Genomic DNA, 19,523 nt, shown 5'->3' with positions numbered 1-19,523 from the left:
AATGAGGAAGACTTACAGAGTGAAACAAATACGTTTTATTTTCCAAACTTCCTGGTTTCAGAATAAAGAACCTCCAGGGGGTTACTAATCAGAATATTTGTATAAACATGGTTAAGAGTTTTAAAAACTGTAGTGTGAGCTGGTTCTGGTCCTTCACCCGGTCTACCTGAACCTGGTGACATGTGACAGCTCGGCTCTCAAACATTCATCAAAGTCTAAAATAAATAAATAAGCACACACATCTCCTCAAGCTTTTCATTCTTCACTGCAACATAAATGTCCAGAAATACAGAAGTTTTATGGGGGTCATGTGACATGAAACTGTTCTTTGAGCATCAAGGTTTAGAAGTTTATTCCTCTGATTTAGAATGTTTTCACTTTTGGGTTACTGTAAAGTTAAGAAGTTGCTTCTTTGGGGTTCTTCTAGAGACACGAGTTCTGGTAAAGATTTAGGGTTCAGAATTTTCTTCAAGTATTTGGAAATATTTAGTCCAGATTAGGATTTTTTGCAGGAAAACCGTTTATGGGTTCATAAATCTGCCTCTGGGTTCAGGATTTTCTTAGGGGTTCTCCATGAACACCTGAGTGCTAACACTGTGTGGTGCACCGAGCCTCTCTGCTGTCAGAACGTTTGATCCTGTGAGGCTGGGACAAGTAGCAGCGTCTCAGTGAGCTTTCACGTGGTCATTGTGGCTCCTCGGTCTGATTAACCCTCTCACATGTGCACGGTCTCGATGCGACTGTGGACTCATCCCACTGCCACAAACCTGCACTTGCCTTTGCTCATGTGAGCAGCGCTCTTCTGAAAAGCTTCACCCATCAGGTAGTGCAGCCAGGGCTTCTTTAAGCCCCTCCCCTCAAGGGGCAAAGGTTATTGTTGTGGGAGTCACCACAGCTTCTTCAGTCTCTGGATTGGTAGAAAAGGATGTAGCCGGACTCGGAGTTCTTGGAGATGTCCGACGTGAGCCCGTAGAACTCCTCAATGGCCTGAGCATCGATCTTCTGCAGGAGAGGAGGACAGAGTTAGATTGTCCTGCTCCTCACTGCCCTCTGATGGACATTTTAAATGGTTTGTTTGCTTGCTGTCATAACATGAAGACCTTCAAAGAGAAATGCTGTGAAAGTTCAGATTAATCACTTCTACACTGAAAAGGAACCGGATCACTGCATTGGAGTCATCCGTTGATTATCAATCACACCGTAAACACTTCCAATATGTAAAGACTACAATCACTCTTAGACAACAAGCACCATCAACATTACAACAATTGAACAACACCAACGCTCCAACCATCAAAAATCACCAACAGTCAAACATCTCCAACTATTAACTAAGAGCCTAACTGAGGACTCAGCATCTCTCAATAACTTTAGATCCAACCAACCTGAACAACTCAACTAACCTTCTAACCTTTTATTACAGGTTGTGGATGATACTTTACCTCCACAATGTCATCATCGAACAGCAGCCAGAAGCCGTGACTCTTCACGATGGTAATATAGTGTCCACGGTTGGGTCCACTGCAGAGCAAGAAGAAAAGAACAGACTGACATTTTCAATTATGACTTTTAAACTTGGATTTGACCCAGAAAACGACTGAGAAGCTGAAAAACTGTAAATTAGCTCAGAACAAACCAGGGGGTGACCACGAGGTATGTCCATCTCACATACGTCCATCCATGCGACCAATACAAAGAATGCAACAAACTTAGTCTCGTTTGTTGACTCCTGAACACTCGTAAGGGGATGACCAACATGGAGGTGGAAGCTGATGATCTGGGCTGTTTTTTTTTTTTTTGCTGAGACTGCAGACGCTGAACTGTTTAAAGTCTTTAATGAATCTGAGTTGTTTTATTTAGATCAGATTAACTGAATGTATTTAAGGATTGGTACAAAGCAAATATTATTTATTTTTTCTTAAACTCAAATGTTCAGATGACAAGGAAAACCGCATTCGAGATTTCTGGAGGTTTTTCTTTGGAGTATAGAGCAGTGACTTAAACATTATTGTTCCAACAACACACCTGCCGCAGTGCACCACCACAGCCACCAGGTCGTACATGCGCTCAGGGTTGGTGGCATCGCCGGATGTGTTGAAGAGGCGGAGCTCCAGCGGGAAGACAACGCGATAGGACAGCTTGGTGTAGCGGTGCAGCTGGTCCATGTACTTGAAGCGCTTCAGGTGGAGAGCGAGGATCATGGGAAGCTTCTTCACCCTCATCCTGAGATCAGATAATATCATTCATTCAATCAAAAATGTGATTTTCTTAAACACAAAAACTTGCAAAAAATATGTATACACACAATATGGAGGAAAAAGAAAACGCATCATGCACACAGACCTTTTCTGGGCCTCCTGCTTGCTGCGGCACTGCTCACAGTAGTACTTGTACTCGCTGCACAGCGTCTCTGTGTTGCTGAAGCCTCTGTCCCACACAAACAGACCTCCTTCAGCACAGATTTGAATGCAAGGGTACGGAGTTACATTCCTTTTATTAGGAATTTTGCTGCTTTAATTTGATGTTGACGGATGTATATTTGTTTTAATGTGGAGAAAGAATAGACTCAGTCTGATTTGTGTGTGTGTGTGTGATTCTTGATTTGTGCGTAACGTTGGATTTGTACATTCATAATTCTAGGATTATTTTCTACCACCAGTCTATCATGAGAAACATGTCGTCATAACGGCAGTGAACTCAACCAGGACAGGAGGACCTCCATCAATCAGAGGTTGTGAGGGGTGTAAGCTAGCTAACAGATTGGCGATGGGAAGGGGGGCGGTTTGCTCTGCGCCAACAGACTCACCCGCAACTCAAAGGTGAATTTCTAATGAACTCCTGCCACTTTGCAGAAACTATGTCCAAGAAAACAAAACCGTTTTTTGATGTTGGCTAAAAATGGCAAAATCATAATGAAGTGCGGTTATTCCAAACATTTTTACAGCCAACTGTTTTTGCAAAAGCACAATATTTTTTTGAACATGGTGAGCGTACCTGAGGCAGTGAGTGATGGACGTGTTCTGCTCCACGTCTACCGACAGATCCAGGAAGTCCTCGTCCTTACTGCTCACCTGCAGCACATCAGAGACAAGCAGCAGAACTTTCAATATCTGATTTCTCCATCACTCGTTGTTTTTAAGACATCGAAAAAAACAAACAAAAGAGGAGTGACAAAGAAAGAAGTAAAGAAAAAGAAAGAAAAAAAGAAAGAAAAAAACTTCTTCTGCTGTTTTGATTGTTAACCACAAAATATAGAGACTTAAAACAAGTAAAGTCTGAAAGGGCGGTACAGTATATTCTTCATTATCTCATTATCACGAGAAAAGGAATTTCACTTTCTCGCGATAATGAGACAGTGGATCTCATTATCACGATAAAACCAAAACCAAAAGTACGGCTGGCTGTTTTTGGCTTCCGTAAAAAATAAATTGACTTTGAAAGAAAACAAATGAAGTTAAAGGGTAACCAAACAGGGAAGTTGGAGACTGACTCCACCCACAGCTGAAAATTTGAAAATCCAGTCAGAGGGGTGGAGCTTAGAGACAGGACTGTAATCATTACTGGAGCTGCAGATCATGATGTACGACTTCTGAAATGATGTGGGAGCTGTGTTTGACCGATCACAAAACTGTAACACCCTGATTTAATCTCTAGGGGGCAGCACATAGACGTTTTTTGACTATATTTTCAAGAATTAAACAGGTTTATTTTAATTGATCAAAAATTTGGCAATGACCAACAGACAGCACTTTTAAAGCCCCATTTATACCCTTTAATGCCAAAATCTGAAACAGATGGTTGTGTTCAAGAATATTTGACACACAATCTGGGGACTCAAATTGAGTATAAAATTCCTAAAAAAAAAACAACTTTTAAAAGTACCTTAAACATTACTTTTAACCCATTTTTGTTGCAAGGATATATGGGTATATTTTGAAAAGTTGCTACTTTTTGGCTTAGTCAATTGAAAATGTGAACCAAATGGCAAGATTTTAAATCTTTATTTGATCGAAATTTTGATTATTATGAATAAAAAATATTAATAATTAAAATTTTTGTCTCAGAAAATTTGAATATTGTGACTCACTGTTAATGAAATCAGATACATACCTCAAAACACCTGCAAACATGTTTAGGTTGTGTCTGAATTCCTTCACTACTTATTAAATAGTCTACTATATTGTGCATTCGCCATTTTGTAGTCCTGTCCGAATGTACAGTTCCAAAATTGAGTACCATAAAAAATTTCCTAGAATTCTCTGTGAAAACCAGTGTACATCGATGCTCACTATATCGGTGAATATAGACCACAATACATTTTTTACTTTGAAAATAAGGATTTTAATTTATTTTCTATAAAACATCCATGTTTTCATCATCAGAACATTCATAAATAGTCTTCATAAAATGTTCATATTTAATCCTTTTTTTCAATTTGGAAAATCAAGTGGCGTCCAAACTGCTCAGTCTGGGTCAGAAGATGCGCAATCACATGGAACCAGGTGTCCAGAAGACAGTCAAAATATGCAAATCAAGCTGGCTGCTCACAGAGTGCTGTATCCAGGCATATAAACAGGAAAATGACTGGAAGAGGAAAGTGTGGAAGGAAAAACCACAAAACTAAGAGAATAGTAAAAAAAAATACATTGAAGAAGTTGGTTGAGTTAACAGAGACTGAAGTCGGGAGCCACCAAACACGGATAAACACTAGACAAGTCATATTCCTCACGTCTAATCACTCCTGAACCAGAGCAAGTGGAAGTAGAGGAAAACATACTATAAAAACAGGCAGCAGGAGCTCCACACTTACAGCTTCACAGTTGAGGCAGCGCGTCTCATTGGTCAGTGTTCCTTGGAAGATCTCATGGACCCAGGTCTGTTGAACCTCCTTCCCTCCTTCTCCTCCTCTGTCACCTCCTCCTCCTCCGTTCTGCAGCAGTTTTCCGTTCTGCTGCCGCTCGTGGTTCTTCTCCTCCTGGAGCAGGTCTGCGATGGTGTTGAGGAGGTAGTTGAGGAACTCGTGTGCGTCCTGCTGCATGTAGTTGTCAAACAGCTCTGTATAGGAGAAACCCTACTGATAAGACGGTGTGCAACCAGAAAAGTATACAATTGTGAGAGGAAACTTCTAACCCTGCAGACCTGCCTGTCAGGCTGATGCCTTACAGGAGGTCAGAGCTTCTGTCTAAATGTTGCTTTCTAACACTGCAGACTGGATCTGTACCGTTTTCTTTTCTCAGCCGGGAGATGAACTTCTTAGGAGGAATGACTCCCACTTTCTTCTTCTGAGTTGCAATACTGTTAAACAGGTCAGCCAGACAGGTGAGGAGAGACTCCTTCCTCCGAGGCTGCACCTGCAGACACACACAGTCAAGCCATAAGGAACCTCTGGACCTGATGCTGAACTTCAACATTTTAGGGAACTTGAGTGACCATAAAGTGTAGGGACTCCCATGGCCAAAATATTGTAGGCAATAAACCGGACTTCTAGCTTTTTAAATGTCCATCCATCTGTTTTCTAAACCAGTTTTGTCCCTTTCAGGGTCATAGGACTGCCAGAGCCTAAACTGGCAACTCATGGGCTAATCCAGGATACACCCTGGACAGGTCGCCAGTCTGTCGCAGGGCCACAATCACACACACCGGGACAATTTAGAGTCACCAATTAAGCTATGAATCATGTTTTTGAATGTTGGGAGGAAGCCGGAGTCCTCTGAGAAAACCCTCACAAGCACGGGGAGAACATGCAAACTCCACAAAGAAAGGTCTCCCAAATGTCAAGTGCCAGTAATAGAAATACTGGAAACAAGATCTACTACGTAGCCAAAAGTGGTGCCACTGGAGTCCTATGCCCTGAAGTCACGGTTGGGCTTGGGGCTCACAGGCAAGTGCCTGGTGGACAGCAGTCAACAGCAGATACCTAATAATGACAGAAGTAGAATCTAACTACTACACAGAATGTACCATCACAGCATAGGAAAAAGTTTAAGCCAAGGGTGTCCAAAGTCAGTCCTCGAGGGCCATCCTCCTGCTGGTTTTCCAGAAACTCTACCTTATCTGCTGCTGATTACTTGGATCAGGTATGTTTAGCCAATAAGGAGCTTCAATGGCAGGTTGGTTGGAAAACATGTAGGACACCGGCCCTCGAGGCCTGGATTTGGACACCCCTGGCCTAAGTTTCTGGGGGATGCAGAACAATTCTAGCTGGAGATCATTAAGCTCACCTTCACACAGTTTGGAGTTTGAAACCCAATTCTTCAAGAAAAGTCAAACCCTCTTCTACTCTAAAGTTGAGGAGAGACGTTGGGCCGGTCATAGCCCCTAAGCTCAGTCATCATGTGTCAAGGTGTTGTGTCCTTGCACCTCCAAGTCAAGGCTATAACTGCATCTCCACTTATAGACCAAACAAGAGTACAGGGTACCCAGTCTTCTTAGAGGGCCGATGGAAAGTATTCCAACCAGGGACTACATTGTTCTACTTGGAGACTTCAATATCCACATGGACAATGACAACGAAGAGAATAGCTTCTCTGCTCAGACTGAGCCCACTGTCAAGCTATGATCTCAATGCCCTTGGCATTGTGCGTTCAAGCGGCCACTTCCACTGAAAAGTTTGCGTGCAACCGTTTTTCGGACTTTGGCATTCATGTGTAGCTACGCAAGTATCTATAGCAGTTTATGGGCTCTGCAAGCAAATCATGCAGCCATTGAATGATCAAATGGTCAGACTTTTACCAATGGAATCTAACTATCAGAGACTCAGATTTGGTAGTGATGAATAGACGATGTCCCTTTTCATTAAGGAAACTGTTTGAAAATTTATTATGAAGGAGAAATGAATAATTGTGGTTTGTTTCCAGCTGGAATTATACGACACCAAGCCTTTCATGTATGGGAATACAGCTGTGAAAAAAAAAAGCCTAGAGCAAGAGTTGCACCACTTTGACATTTCATGCCAAACCTCTTCCAACTGTGGATCATCAATCATTCAAGCTACATGCAGCATAGACATCATATAAACAAAAAAACACCAAATCAAACAAGCAAAAAAACACAAACAAAAACCAAAGCACATTAAACAAAAAGGTAAACACACAGAAAGCAATACATTAATACACTTGAGTCTACCTTGTAGGCCAGAACCTTCTCCCGAAACGGCCTGCAGAAGTAGAGCGCCTGCAGCACCGAGTTACAGTAGCAGGTGTTACCAAACTGCAGAGGGCAAAACAGAAACAATACATAAAGTCTTTCTTGTCACACCAACACATGAAGACCAGCACACTACTCACGTTCACCAGTCCAAAGTAGTGTTCATTCACAGGGAACTGCTCCGGTCCAATCTCCTTCTCCAAGGCAGAGGCATTGGCGCCCTGAAGACGAGCACAATTAGAGTTTCATCGGGACATTTAAGACCAACATATTCTCATTCCTCGCACCGTCCAAAAATGCTTCATAGGTTAATTGGATACTCTAATTATCCCTAGATGTGTGTGAGGGTGTGATTGAGGCCCTGCAACAGACTGGTGACCTTGCCATCACCCATCAGTAGCCGGGTTAGGCTTTGGCAGCCCTGTGACCCCGAAAGGGACAAACGGTTAGGAAGATGAATGAATGAACGGCATTCTCATTCCCAAGTCGTCATATTTTGACGCATGTTTAAGGACCCTTTGGGTGTCCCCAACATGTCGGTTTTTGACGTGCTGGTTGTCCCATTTAAATCAAGGCTCCCAAAACCCTAGGACTCAAACTGGGAATGGTCCAGTACCGGGACATAGACCACACCGGTATCCTAATCCTAATCCAGTACCGAATGCAGATTGGTACTGGACGCGGTACCAAACATGGACCAGGCTAGGGCACTGGGTTAGGATACTGGTACTACCTGCATCCGAGGTTCATTCTGTATCCGACAAAATAATCGAACCCCTGATTTAATGCGAACAGCCAGCACGTCAAAAAATGTTGAGTTGGGAAACACCCAAAACATCAAAAAGTGACTCAGAGGAGTCATTAACCAAAAATTAATATATGACATCCCGGGAATGAGAATGTGCTGTTGAGAAGGACGAGACAGAAGTTCTCAGAATAGGGCTGCCACAACAATTATTTCAATAGTCGACTAATCACCGACTAATTTTTTTGATTAGTTGATTAATTGGATCATGGGTAAATTGGACGTAAAACACATCTTAACCATCATTAGCTTTAAACTTGAAGCGTTTAAGCTATATAATAACTAAAAATAAAGGCAATTAGGACGATAGTTAATTAAACCTGTGATGAGTCATGCAGTTTCTTTCCTTAATTTTGTTTTGTTTTCCTTCATTCAGTTTTGAGATTTAAAAAAAAAGACGACTAATCAACTATTTTATTAATTGACATCGTCACGACTAATCGTGGCAGCCTTACCTCAGACCCTGCTAAAGACCAGCAGATTCAAAAACACATGATAAATATTTGTTCCACTCGAAGATGAATAACAATTTTTAATCTGTTTAAACCTTTGCATTCTGGGCCTTTTTTTAAACTGCAACTTCAGCTTCTTTTTCCTACAGATTTCTGTGCAGTTTCTCAAACGAACACTAGGGGCTGGTTACAGAAAGGAACTCTTTTGGTTATTTTAAAGGGTAATTTTGTATTAGAAGAGGTGTCGAAATAAAAAAGTTAATCACTTGTAAGCTTTTATTGTTGACAAATATCTTTACATCTTTGCTAGATAGAAATTTATTAGAGGGGTTGAGGTGACACTTGTTCCAAGACTGTTAACTACTATTTCAGTCTTTAATAGCGCTTGAACTCCGACCTACTTACTACCTCAAACTAACCACAAACCCGTCCAGGATGAACATCAACACAATCCGGTTACAGTCCAAACGCGCAACCTCTCAGGCTCCCAAACCTCCAACAACTTTCTGACAGGTTAGCAGCAGGCTAGCGGGGGCTACCGAGTCAGTGTCCGGGCTCCCTGTCTCCACTATCGGGTCGCCCCGCCACGAGCACGCGCCGCACACCCAGCCGAGTCCGGCCTCCTTACCATGGTACAAACCGAGGCGATCTTCCGGACTGTCATCAGTACTTCCATCCGTGAGCCGCCATGATGGACCGATCCCCGACGGTGAAATGAGCAAAGCCGCTGCGGCTGGAGAGTTTCCCTTTCCCCGCTAGTCCAGCAGCTCCGTGGCCGCCGCCCCGTCTGTCAGCGGCGTCCACAAAAACCACCGGAAACGCTCGAGCACTACTTCCGGCTACTGTCGTAAACAAACACGCCCTCGTTTGTATTTGGCCTTTTTTTTTATTTCCTTAAAAATACAAAACGCATTTAAGCTAATTTGCGAGAATTAAATTAAATTAAATTAAATTAAATTAAATTAAATTAAATTAAATTAAATTAAATTAAATTAAATTAAATTAAATTAAATTAAATGTGTGTGCATATTTATTTTCATTTGTGCATTATTTTTTCGCTACTTGAACTACTAAAAACTAAATAGTGCAGGATTGTCTACTATCCTGGATTTTAACTTTACTCGTGTGTTAGGATCCTTTAGTTTAGTTTTTAATTGCACAAAAGAATCACTTAAAATGATTGTATTCCATCATGTCTTTTGATTTCCACTCACTTCTAAAATGTTCTGGTTAAAGGATGTCCTTTGTGGTGTTAGGGTTGGTTTTGACCTGGTTTTGTGAAATAGCATTATAAATCAATAATTATAGCCATAATTAAAATGATTAGTGGTTTTCAGTGAACACATTGACAAGTGCGTCCTGCCCCAATAATGTGAACTTCAGGAGATGCACTGTAGGAGACATGCATTTTTATTGTATATTTATACACAATATATGTATATGTATTTGTTTGCTGTCATATTGAGGTAATTACCTGGGGGATCACATGTTTGCGGGGGGAGACATTTTATTGTGATTATAACTCACCTGTTGATTTTGCACCTGTAAATTATAGGGGAGAGTGTGGGCTGGGTGGCCACATTTTTTGTTGACCGCTTTTTTGTCGCTTTTTTCCCATTTTTGTGCTTTTTTCTTTTTCTTACAGTAAGCCAGAGTTATCCTAAGTTGATTTAATTACCTTTTTTTGTTATTAATAAAAGGTTCAAAGTGTTACCTAATTCAAGCCCCTTTGTTTAGGGCTTTTTGTTTCATGTTTATTTGTCCAGTATAGTTGCAAAAAAGCTAAATAAACAAAATCCGGTATGTCTGGACACACAAAGACTTTTCTCTGATTTAGCATTTTTGAATATTTTACTGATTTTTATTGGTTTCATTTTGTTTGTTTGTTTTTTGGTTGTGTTTCAGTGTGTTTGGATTCAAGTTCTATTGCTGATAAAAATATATATATGTGTATTTTTGAATGTTCTTGAAACAAATGTGTATCTGTTGGGTTAAAACTGACGCATAACACGAGAGAAGTTACTAGAGTTCATCATTTTAATTAACTTTATATTCTGTAGAATTTAAGTAAGATAAAACCTTTGTTTTATTTGTAGAATTCTCTTGAGGTTATTTTTTTTCTGTTTTCATTGAAATCTAGAAACATTCTTATGTTTTAAAGGACCAGAGATCCACAGATAATAAAAAAACAACATTTCCATGGATGTGGAAGCCTAACAAGATAACAATAAATGGATAATAGATGAGAGTTACTGCTGCAACATTTCTTCCTTAGATTAGATGTTTACACACCAGTCCAGGCTGGATTGGATTTGGTTTTTCATGTTTCGCTATGGATTACGCTCTCCGATCTCAGGGCGTCTACTGTCCCGAGTGTTCGAACAGAAAAAGTAAGGACGGCTTTTTAATAGAAACTAGTTAATTAAAAATGTGCTTCTATTGGTGTGGAGTAAGCCTGCCCCTGCTTCCCGACATCCTTCAGCATACATACTCTCCAACTAGCTTACAGCTTTGTAACAAAATGAGTTTTGAGCCAGATACCAACTCGGACGAGGAAAACAAAGACTAGTCGTCTGCATGTGGATGGATCAGGATGGAGCTTGTGGCTCGCTTATTCATATGTTTAATTTTACGATTTGAGTAAAGAAATACTCAGAAAATGTTCTTTGATCTGGAGCATCAAGCTGAGAGGAATTCTGGGATTAACCTTCATATGGCATGCAGAGGAATTCTGGGAATATATGGAGAGCAGTGAGCTGATGTCTTATGCTTTGACTTCCTTCAGAGGGAAATCTTCTCAGACCCACAACTGCAGGGGAAAAGGTCAAAGGGTGACCCCCCCACACACATTCACTCTGGAGCTGTGATGGATGGAGGTCCAGCTGTGGCGTTCACGGCCCTCCCCATGAAGGAAACTCCTGCTCTGCGCTGAGAAAAAAACAAAAAACGGTCGAATGGAAATGAGGGATGGGCCAAACTGCTTGTCTCGAGTGGAGCCGGATTTGTCTCACGGATCAGAAAGTCTTTTTTTTTTTTTTCCTTCGTTAGGAAACACGCTGGACAGCCGCGAGGACGGTAAAGGACCGGATCTAGTTTGTTTTTGACTTTATTTCAAGGACTGCATTCAACAGCACGGACTGACCCCTTCCCCGGGACGCGGCTCACTGCTAGGGGGGCGGAGGAGAGCTCGATGCGGCTGACCGCAGGTCCGGGAACTATGAGCGGCGGCTCCGCTAACTTCCTGCTGGTCCCCATCCCGGAGTTCCCGCTGCCGGACAGCGCGCTCGCCAGGACCGTGAAGATCGCGGTTCTGGGAGCCAGCAACGTTGGGAAAACCGGTAAGAGAGCGGGTTCCGACCCACAAGTCTCAGAGAAGCTGGATCTTTCATGTTAAAGTGTTTTTTTTTTCTTTTTCGTTTTTTTTTTTTTTTTGCACATGCGTTACCGCCATGAGGACGGCAGGGGGCGACAAAGAGCTGTTATCATTTCACACAGATCTTTAGTCAAATATGGTTTTAAAGCATGTTGTTGGCAAAAAGTAGTAATATGTGCAAAGAAATTATTAATAAGAATCCACAAATTAGAGTTTTAGTGTGCATAAATTAATATTATGCGTGCGTTATTTAGTGTTTTCTGTGCACATATTGGTATTAAGTGTGCATATATGTTATTATGTGGGAACAAATTATCTTTTTTTGCAAATTAGCCATTTTTATGCACAAATTAGCATTTTGTGTACACAAATTAGTATTAAGTATGCACAAATTTGTAGTACGTGTGCACAAACTAGTATTATGTGTGCACAAATTAGTATTATACGTGCACAAATTAGTATTAAGTTTGAACAAATTTGTTTTGTGTGCATGAATTGGTATTGGGTTTTGAATAAACTGGCATTAGGTTTGACCAAATTAGTAATATGTATGCAGAAATTAGTATAAGGTGTGCACATATCAGCATTAAGTGTGCATAAATTAATATTTTGTGTGAAAAAAAATCCTCTTTTTTCACAAATAATACTTTTGTGTGCACAAATTAGAATTTTTATGTTTCGCAAAATAACATTTTGTGGGCAAAATTGAACCTTTTTTGGCACAATTTTGCTTTTGATTCACATTTTGTTCTCATTAGGTAGCATTTTCTGAGCACAAATTAGTATTAAGTTTGAACAAACTAGCATTAAGTTTGACCAATTTAGTAATATGTGTGCAGAAATTAGGGTGTGCACATAGTAGTATTAACTGTGCACAAATTAATATTTTGTTTTCAAAAATCCTCTTTTTTCACAAATTAGACTTTTGTGTGCAAAAATTAGTTTTATGGGGTCACAAATTAGTATTATGTGCGCACAAATTACTAATTTTCTCTGGATTCCTTTTTTATATGACCTGCTGGTGAAGGTCCAGACTTGATTCAAGAGCTTGCTGAGTTGAGCCACACCCCTTGTTGATTCACCCGAGAGGCTGCAGAGGTCCTGCAGATCTGATGTGATCCATAACAAGTCATAACGTGTCAACATTAACACTATGGACTTATGAGGATAAGGGGGCGTGTCTCCCTCTTTGCTGCTCTTATTTTGAAGGGATCTGCAGGAATTGAGTTTCACAAACAGGCATTTTGTTTTTGTCCTTCCATTATTAGAGTCAACTTTTAAACTTTTTGACCTTTGACTTCCTTTTCCGCCATCTTGCAGCTCTGATCGTCAGGTTTCTGACCAAGAGGTTCATTGGGGATTACGAAGCGAACACAGGTGAGTGTGTGTCTGTGCTGCTAAAACAAAACAAAAAAAAAAGCCAACCTTCATCCTCGTCATTTATCCTCGTCATCAACCCTCTCTCTGGGTCTGCAGGGGCGCTTTACTCCAGGAAGGTGACTCTGGACGGAGAAGAGGTGTCCCTGCAGGTCCAGGACACTCCTTGCGTGGCTCTCCAGGTATGTGGATAGCTTCATCTTTAAACGCCTCCTACTGGAGATTTTCAATCTTTTGCTATAATATGAGTTTTTTTAATAAACAAAAAATATATATATTATGGTTTTGGCTAATTTAGGCTTTGCTTGGTTTTTGGGGTATTTTGAAGTTTAGCTATTTTTTCAGCTACATGCTAGCTGTTTTGGATAACCTAGTTTTTTTCCTTCTTTTCTTTAGTTATTTAGGCTAATTTGGCATTTAGCTTATATTTTAGCTGGCTATCAGCGTTTTCAGCATCTTCAGCTATCAGCACTAGCATCTTTAGCGGCCAAATTCAGCTTCCAGCATTCACACTAGCATTATTGCAGGTAATGCTATTTATCTAGTTCATAATTAGGTTAAAAAGTTACGGTTTTAAAATTTAAAAATTTTAGTTTTATTATGTTGAATAAATGTTTATTCTGTTCGACCTAATGTGTGTTTTGGATTTTGGCCCCCTGTAAGATTGGGTTTGACACCCTTGCTGTACAGCCACTGGACAAGATGGTAATCCCTCCCTACACACACCCACATTGACCTTAGAGATGTCCCACTGCTGTGTAGTGGTGTTGAGAGTTTAGCTGGTGTCACCCGTCCCTCAGTGGGGGGTTGATCAGGGTGAGGAGAGCTGCTGAAGTCCTCTGATCTGCTTCTCATGACTGTACAAAGTTTCTGAAAGAAATCCCAGGAATGCATTTGAAGCAGGGGAAAGACATCAGCTTAATGAGTTCAACCTGTCACACATGCAGGACCTTCACTGAGAAGGGCCTCAATGTGGCTCCAAAGGAGGAGGGGGGGAGGGTCGTCTTTAGACTGTATATAAGAACCGGACTGAGTGACCCCCCCCCTCCCCTTTCGTTCCAAACAGCAAGTACCAGCTGGCTCCAAGAAGCCAAAATCCTAAAGTCTTCTCTGAGACTTGTTACTCAGTCATTCTATTTGTCAGAATTACCATTCTGGCTCTGATACCTCTTCTTAACATGTTCTTAATAATGCTTTTTTTTCATGATACTTTTTAGTCAAATCATAAACTGACAAATCAAATGCCTCAATCAAAGTAGGTGGTCTTACATTGAACATTCAAAACATTTAAGTGACAGATTCTCCTGAGCTCACTTTCAATTGGTAGGGGTGTGGTTGCCATAGAAACGATAACTCAGACCAATTTGGAATAATCACTGCTTGTGGTTACTGGTGAAGTCTGGCTGCAAAACGGCTGTGAGAAAAATAGTGATTGAATTGGCTTCTATTTGTTGGAGCAGTAAAGTAAGTCATTTTCTATGAGAGATATCATGTCTGAGATTAAGTCGATGGCAGGAATGGAAAAATTCTCAGTCGTGAAGTAAAAGTATCATTGAGAGACTTTTACGCATTTATTAGTTCACCTTCGTGGTGCATGTCAGCTACAGTAACTAGAAAAGATAAGAGACTACGCTCGCTCAGCCTTACGCTGGAATTCCACAGTGCTTTCTTCATGAGAAAAAACCAGCAAGAGTTCACAAAATTTACATCCAAAGAAATGGCAGCCAGACCCCTCATGAGGAGCAGAATGAAACGACCCATCACAGACACCCTCCAGGGGCTTCACTGTTTCCATGTTTCTCCAAGATCACAATACTAAGGATGTATTCAGACTGGACACATTTGATTCGCTCTACACATTTTTAGTCTGAGTTCACCCAAGTGGACCCTGGTCCGGGACCAGGAACTGCTCTTGGACCCATCTTTTGAGGGGATCTTGTTTTCCAATCGGACTGAGCTCCGGTTCACTCTGAGTTTCCTCAGTCTGAATAGGCTCCATGCCCGGAGTGTATTAACTGGACCAAAACGGCCATCGTAGCTGATCATTATAGGATGTAAAGAGAGCAGCTGAAACACATGGAGCAACCAGTGGGAGCCATCTCCAATCTACCAACGCACTTCATCTCCTAGACACCCCAGATACCGCTCACCTGACTGACAATCACCCACCTGAGTCTTAAGCAGCTCACAGAACCTCGCTCAGTGCGAAGTATTGTTTGTGCCACTCTGTCTGCATACTGAGCATTATCTTCTGACCTGTCATTTCATGTTCCTAAACCAGATTCTACAACTACAACTATTCTTGCCTGCCTGCCCGACCCTGCTTTGGCTTGGCGGACTCTTAGCTGTGTTTGACTCCTGTCATCCTGTCTGTGCAAATAAACCTCATGCGCGTGGAACCAGCTGTCTGTTATATTTGATACGTGCATTTCTGAGCCCCCTATCTAATTAGCATAATCAAAACTTTCCATACAAACCCATTTGTCCATGTTTTCTGCCTTGACGTTCATCATCATTCCACTAGGGGCAGTAGAAGGTCTTTTGGCGGGAAAAAGTTTAACTAATTTTCAAAACTTTGTGGGGAAAGTAACTCATCTACTGTTATTCTTTTTTTAGTGACTACTTGCTGTATTGTAAGGATGCAAAATTTGCTGATAGTTGATTTTTTTAATGCAGTTAAACAATGTTAAAAAGTTTGTTTAAAAAATTGAGACAGTGGGTAAATAATTGTTCCTGAAAGTTAATGTTTTTGCATCTTTAACCATCAACTTATCAAATCACTCAATGCATCATAATTGACACTATACTAATACTAATAAAAATATGACAAAGTTAGCCTTTTTTCATGGATTTTATCAAAGGGTTTAAAAATTGTCATAATTTATATATATATATATATTTTTTTTTTCAGCAATTTGAGTTGTTTTTGTTGCACTCTGGAATTTCTACAATGAACAGTTTACTGTAAATACAGTTTGAAAATAGGATTTATACCATGACATTCGGAGTGTGAAACAGCGTTTGTTTGTGCTCTCCAGGATGATCCTGAAGGCCTGTACTGCCAGGAGCAGATCAACAGGTCAGACCCACAAACTGAACTCCATCTTCATTCACGGCCTACCTCTGATTGACCTCCGTGATCTCACTTCCAGGTCAATCTACTGGGCAGATGGATATGTGTTGGTTTTTTCCATTACAGACCACAGCAGCTACAGAACCATCCAGCCTTTATACCAGCATGTCAGGCGTATTCACCCGTCTGGAAACATTCCCGTTATTTTGGTCAGTATTTGAGAAAACTTAACCTCATCACAAACCTACCCTTTTGTGTGCTATTACCCTTGAAAATAATCTTATATCCTCTCCAGGTTGGCAACAAGAGCGACTTGCTGCGAGCAAGGCAGGTGTCAGCAGACGAAGGCGAGACGTTAGCGGCATCTCTGGGTACGCTACTGACCGTTGGCATGAATTTAACAACTTTAGCTTCCTATCATGAAGGAGTTCATGTTGAAGCTGATTTTGCACATTCATTTCATCTTCCATGCAGTCTATATCTTCTCGTAAAAGAGTAAAGGATCAGTATCTTCTGTCTATCAGAACGGTTCGGCTCAATCCAGTATTTTGAGCGTTTCCAACCATTTTGGTTGGTTGGAACCCCCAACTATCTTGGTTGGGTGAGGGTTCCACTCCCAATGTGTATGATGGAGTTATTAGCCTCGTTTCCACTGAGCGGTACAATGCGGTCCAGTTTGATCTGGTATTTTGAGCGTTTCCATTGTTAAATGGACCCATTAAACAGCACCGACCTGTACCTCTTGAGGGCTCCATCCGTTGTAGATCCATAGGAAAATAGAAGTTTAGAACGGAGCTGCTGTAGCCACCCGATGATTAGCAGAAAGTGATGACGACATTAGAAAACACCAATATAGTGCTATGCTAGCATTTCTGTTTTTCTCTTTACGCCGGTATTCATCTTAGCCACCCAAAATCGTCTTTCAAACAACATTAAATTCCTGTTATACATCATGCACAAAAAGTAAAGACAGAAAAAGATGAGCTCCATTGTTGTTGCATTTTTAGTCGTGTTAGTACAATGATGCAATGACAAGCTAGCGTCCTAAACCACACATGCGCCGTGAAAACTATGGGAACGAGGCTTAAGTGATTCTCAGAATAAACTACTCCTTCCGTACCGGACCGTACCACTCAGTGGAAAAAAGGCTACCGAGTCCCTGATTGGTCAAAGTTTGACCTGGTTTAACATGCAACGCACATTCATGGCTGCGCATTTTGTACGTAGATCCTATAAAGGTCATAGAAACGGATGTAGCAATGTGTCATTGCAAGAGTTTTGACCGTAGAAACCTGAAACAAGTATGCCTACTTAGACACTTCATTGGAGGTGGTCACAAACTCAGATGTTGGTTCTGATCAAACTATCCAGACTGCTGGATGGATCTAAGCACTGGTTTGATCTCAGTGCTTGCAGTCCAGTCCTGATGTGACCTCTGCTCCACTCGCAGGAGGGGCTTACTTCGAGGTGTCTGCCAGAGAAAACCACGAGGGAGTCCATGCCGCCTTCCTGCATCTCTGCCAGGAGGTGGGATCTTATCTGTCTTTGCTGATACAGCTTGTTTACCGTCAGTCTGACCAGCAGGATGTCCACTGTTTGGAATCAAGCAGACTTATTTAGATGTTTTTTTTCAGGAATTCTGATAACAGTTTCTTCTGACATCCTGAGTGCCATTTAGAGGTTTAACCGAAACCTGTCATTAAACCGTCTCATTCTTCTCTGTCTGTCTTTGGTTTGATCTCCATGGAGATAGCGTTGGAACTCGGATAGATAAATACGGCTGTAGAACATCAGTCAGGGACTTTTGACAAAGTTCTGGCAGAAGCTGAGTTTTTGCTCCCTGTCTACCAGGTGATCCGAGCACTCGGAGGAGGGAATGGAGAGAAAAGGAAGGGAGGCCTCCACCTGGCCAGACCCAAATCTCCCAACATGCAGGAGCTGAAGAGGAGGTTCAGGCAGGTCCTGTCATCCAAAGTCAAGTCAGCGACAACCATCTGATCCCATCTGTGAAGTGAGGAGGACTGTGGCTTCCCGCCACGGCGGCAGAGACAGAAGAAACTTGAAGCTCTCATGACCTGCTCCTCAGAGCCCCTCTGGGAGCGCATGGACTATGAGGGACAGCGAGCTCTCAGACGGGCAACGCTCCCCGAGGATGGAAAGGTCACGGTGGGATGTTCAGTGTCTCAATGATAAGATCAAAGTTTCTGAACAAGAAAGACGACTCTGTGATCATTGTGTTTGCAGATTAGCAAACTGAAACAGACTAAAAAAAGGCTTTTGTTTACTCACCCCACACAACATGGTCAGATCCAGCTTCCTGTGGTTTCAAACAGGAAGTGACCTCAGAGAGGAACATCAAAGTGGATAAAAGCCAGAAAAAGCTCTAAAGCTAATTTCAGATCCACAAATTTTTCATCTACGAATGAAAAGCAGTAAAATTTTGGATTTTAATTTTTTATTTTTATGACATTTGCAGTTTGAGCATCCAGATTTTGTGTTTGTGTGACTTTGAAGATAATGCAGCAGCTGTTCGGCTCCAACATCCATTTGAGTTTTCCTCCATGTCAAACCAGCAGGAGACAGACTGGAAATGCAGTGACAGAGTGTGTACATATTTTAGTGTGTGTGTGAATGTGTGTGTGTGTGATGGTTTTTGCCACCTTGTAAGAACTTCCTCCTAACTGAAGACATACACGTGGGGACTTGTTGTACGGTGGGGACCTGAGTTGAGGTCACCACGGGCAAATGCATTCTGATAGGTCCAGAACAGTGTGTAAACACCCCCCTAAAATTTTTCAAAGTCCTCACAATAGCCATCTAAAGACAAAATTGTGTGTGTGTGTGTGTGTGTGCAGGCGCCCCCCAGTGGTCACACTTGACATGTGTGTGTGCTCTGTCGTTCTCATGACCTTTCCCCTCTCCTAAAGTTCCCAGAATTCCCTGTTAGGACAAATTCTTTGTGGCAGGAAAGGTTCACAATTTAAGGTCATTCAAGGAGTTTTACAGAAAAAAATCAAATATTAGCAAATCTCCAAAAAAAATACAGTAAAAACATTAAATCATAATTAAAATTACGTTAAAACTAGAATTAAAGATCTGGTTCTATAACACACTCAGACAAATGCATATAGACGCACAAACTCACCACATTTTGTGTGATCTTTGACCTTTGGTGCTAGAAACTGGGATGTCCCTAAAACCCTCCCTCCTCCATAAATTATCATGTTACACCACAAAGAAGACGATTACCACACTTTCATTTGAGAAAAAATTTCCCTCCTGTGTTTTGATCTGACC

At 41.4% G+C, this 19,523-nt stretch overlaps 2 protein-coding genes across 5 annotated transcripts; one reads left to right on the top strand and one right to left on the bottom strand.

The window, feature by feature from the left end:
• Window positions 1-241: 241 nt before the first annotated feature.
• On the bottom strand, window positions 242-9,256 carry usp12b (ubiquitin specific peptidase 12b). The gene is made up of 10 exons (XM_024288079.2): window positions 9,032-9,256; window positions 7,287-7,367; window positions 7,126-7,209; window positions 5,222-5,351; window positions 4,811-5,055; window positions 2,995-3,071; window positions 2,344-2,427; window positions 2,026-2,223; window positions 1,443-1,521; window positions 242-1,002 (listed from the first exon to the last, which is right to left on the bottom strand). Exons 1-10 carry the CDS (start codon window positions 9,077-9,079, stop codon window positions 901-903), a joined length of 1,128 nt encoding a protein of 375 aa, XP_024143847.1. The 5' UTR covers window positions 9,080-9,256; the 3' UTR covers window positions 242-900.
• Window positions 9,257-9,858: 602 nt separating this feature from the next.
• rasl11a (RAS-like, family 11, member A) lies at window positions 9,859-19,523 on the top strand. Of its 4 annotated transcripts, none has more exons than XM_036216661.1 (8): window positions 10,916-11,741; window positions 13,097-13,153; window positions 13,253-13,335; window positions 16,192-16,232; window positions 16,353-16,435; window positions 16,522-16,597; window positions 17,677-17,753; window positions 18,078-19,523. In XM_036216661.1, exons 1-8 carry the CDS (start codon window positions 11,594-11,596, stop codon window positions 18,239-18,241), a joined length of 729 nt encoding a protein of 242 aa, XP_036072554.1. In that variant the 5' UTR covers window positions 10,916-11,593; the 3' UTR covers window positions 18,242-19,523. The 4 variants fall into 4 exon arrangements, with proteins under 4 accessions (XP_036072552.1, XP_036072551.1, XP_036072554.1 ...); XM_036216660.1 differs by having other exon boundaries at window positions 10,920-11,741; window positions 16,306-16,435; XM_036216659.1 differs by having other exon boundaries at window positions 9,859-11,741; window positions 13,097-13,335.

This window comes from Oryzias melastigma, linkage group LG18 (genome assembly GCF_002922805.2).
Source record: "Oryzias melastigma strain HK-1 linkage group LG18, ASM292280v2, whole genome shotgun sequence".
NCBI lineage: Eukaryota > Metazoa > Chordata > Actinopteri > Beloniformes > Adrianichthyidae > Oryzias > Oryzias melastigma.
The sequence above is the reverse complement of the archived record's forward strand: the minus strand, read 5'-3'. Positions and strand labels throughout refer to the sequence as shown.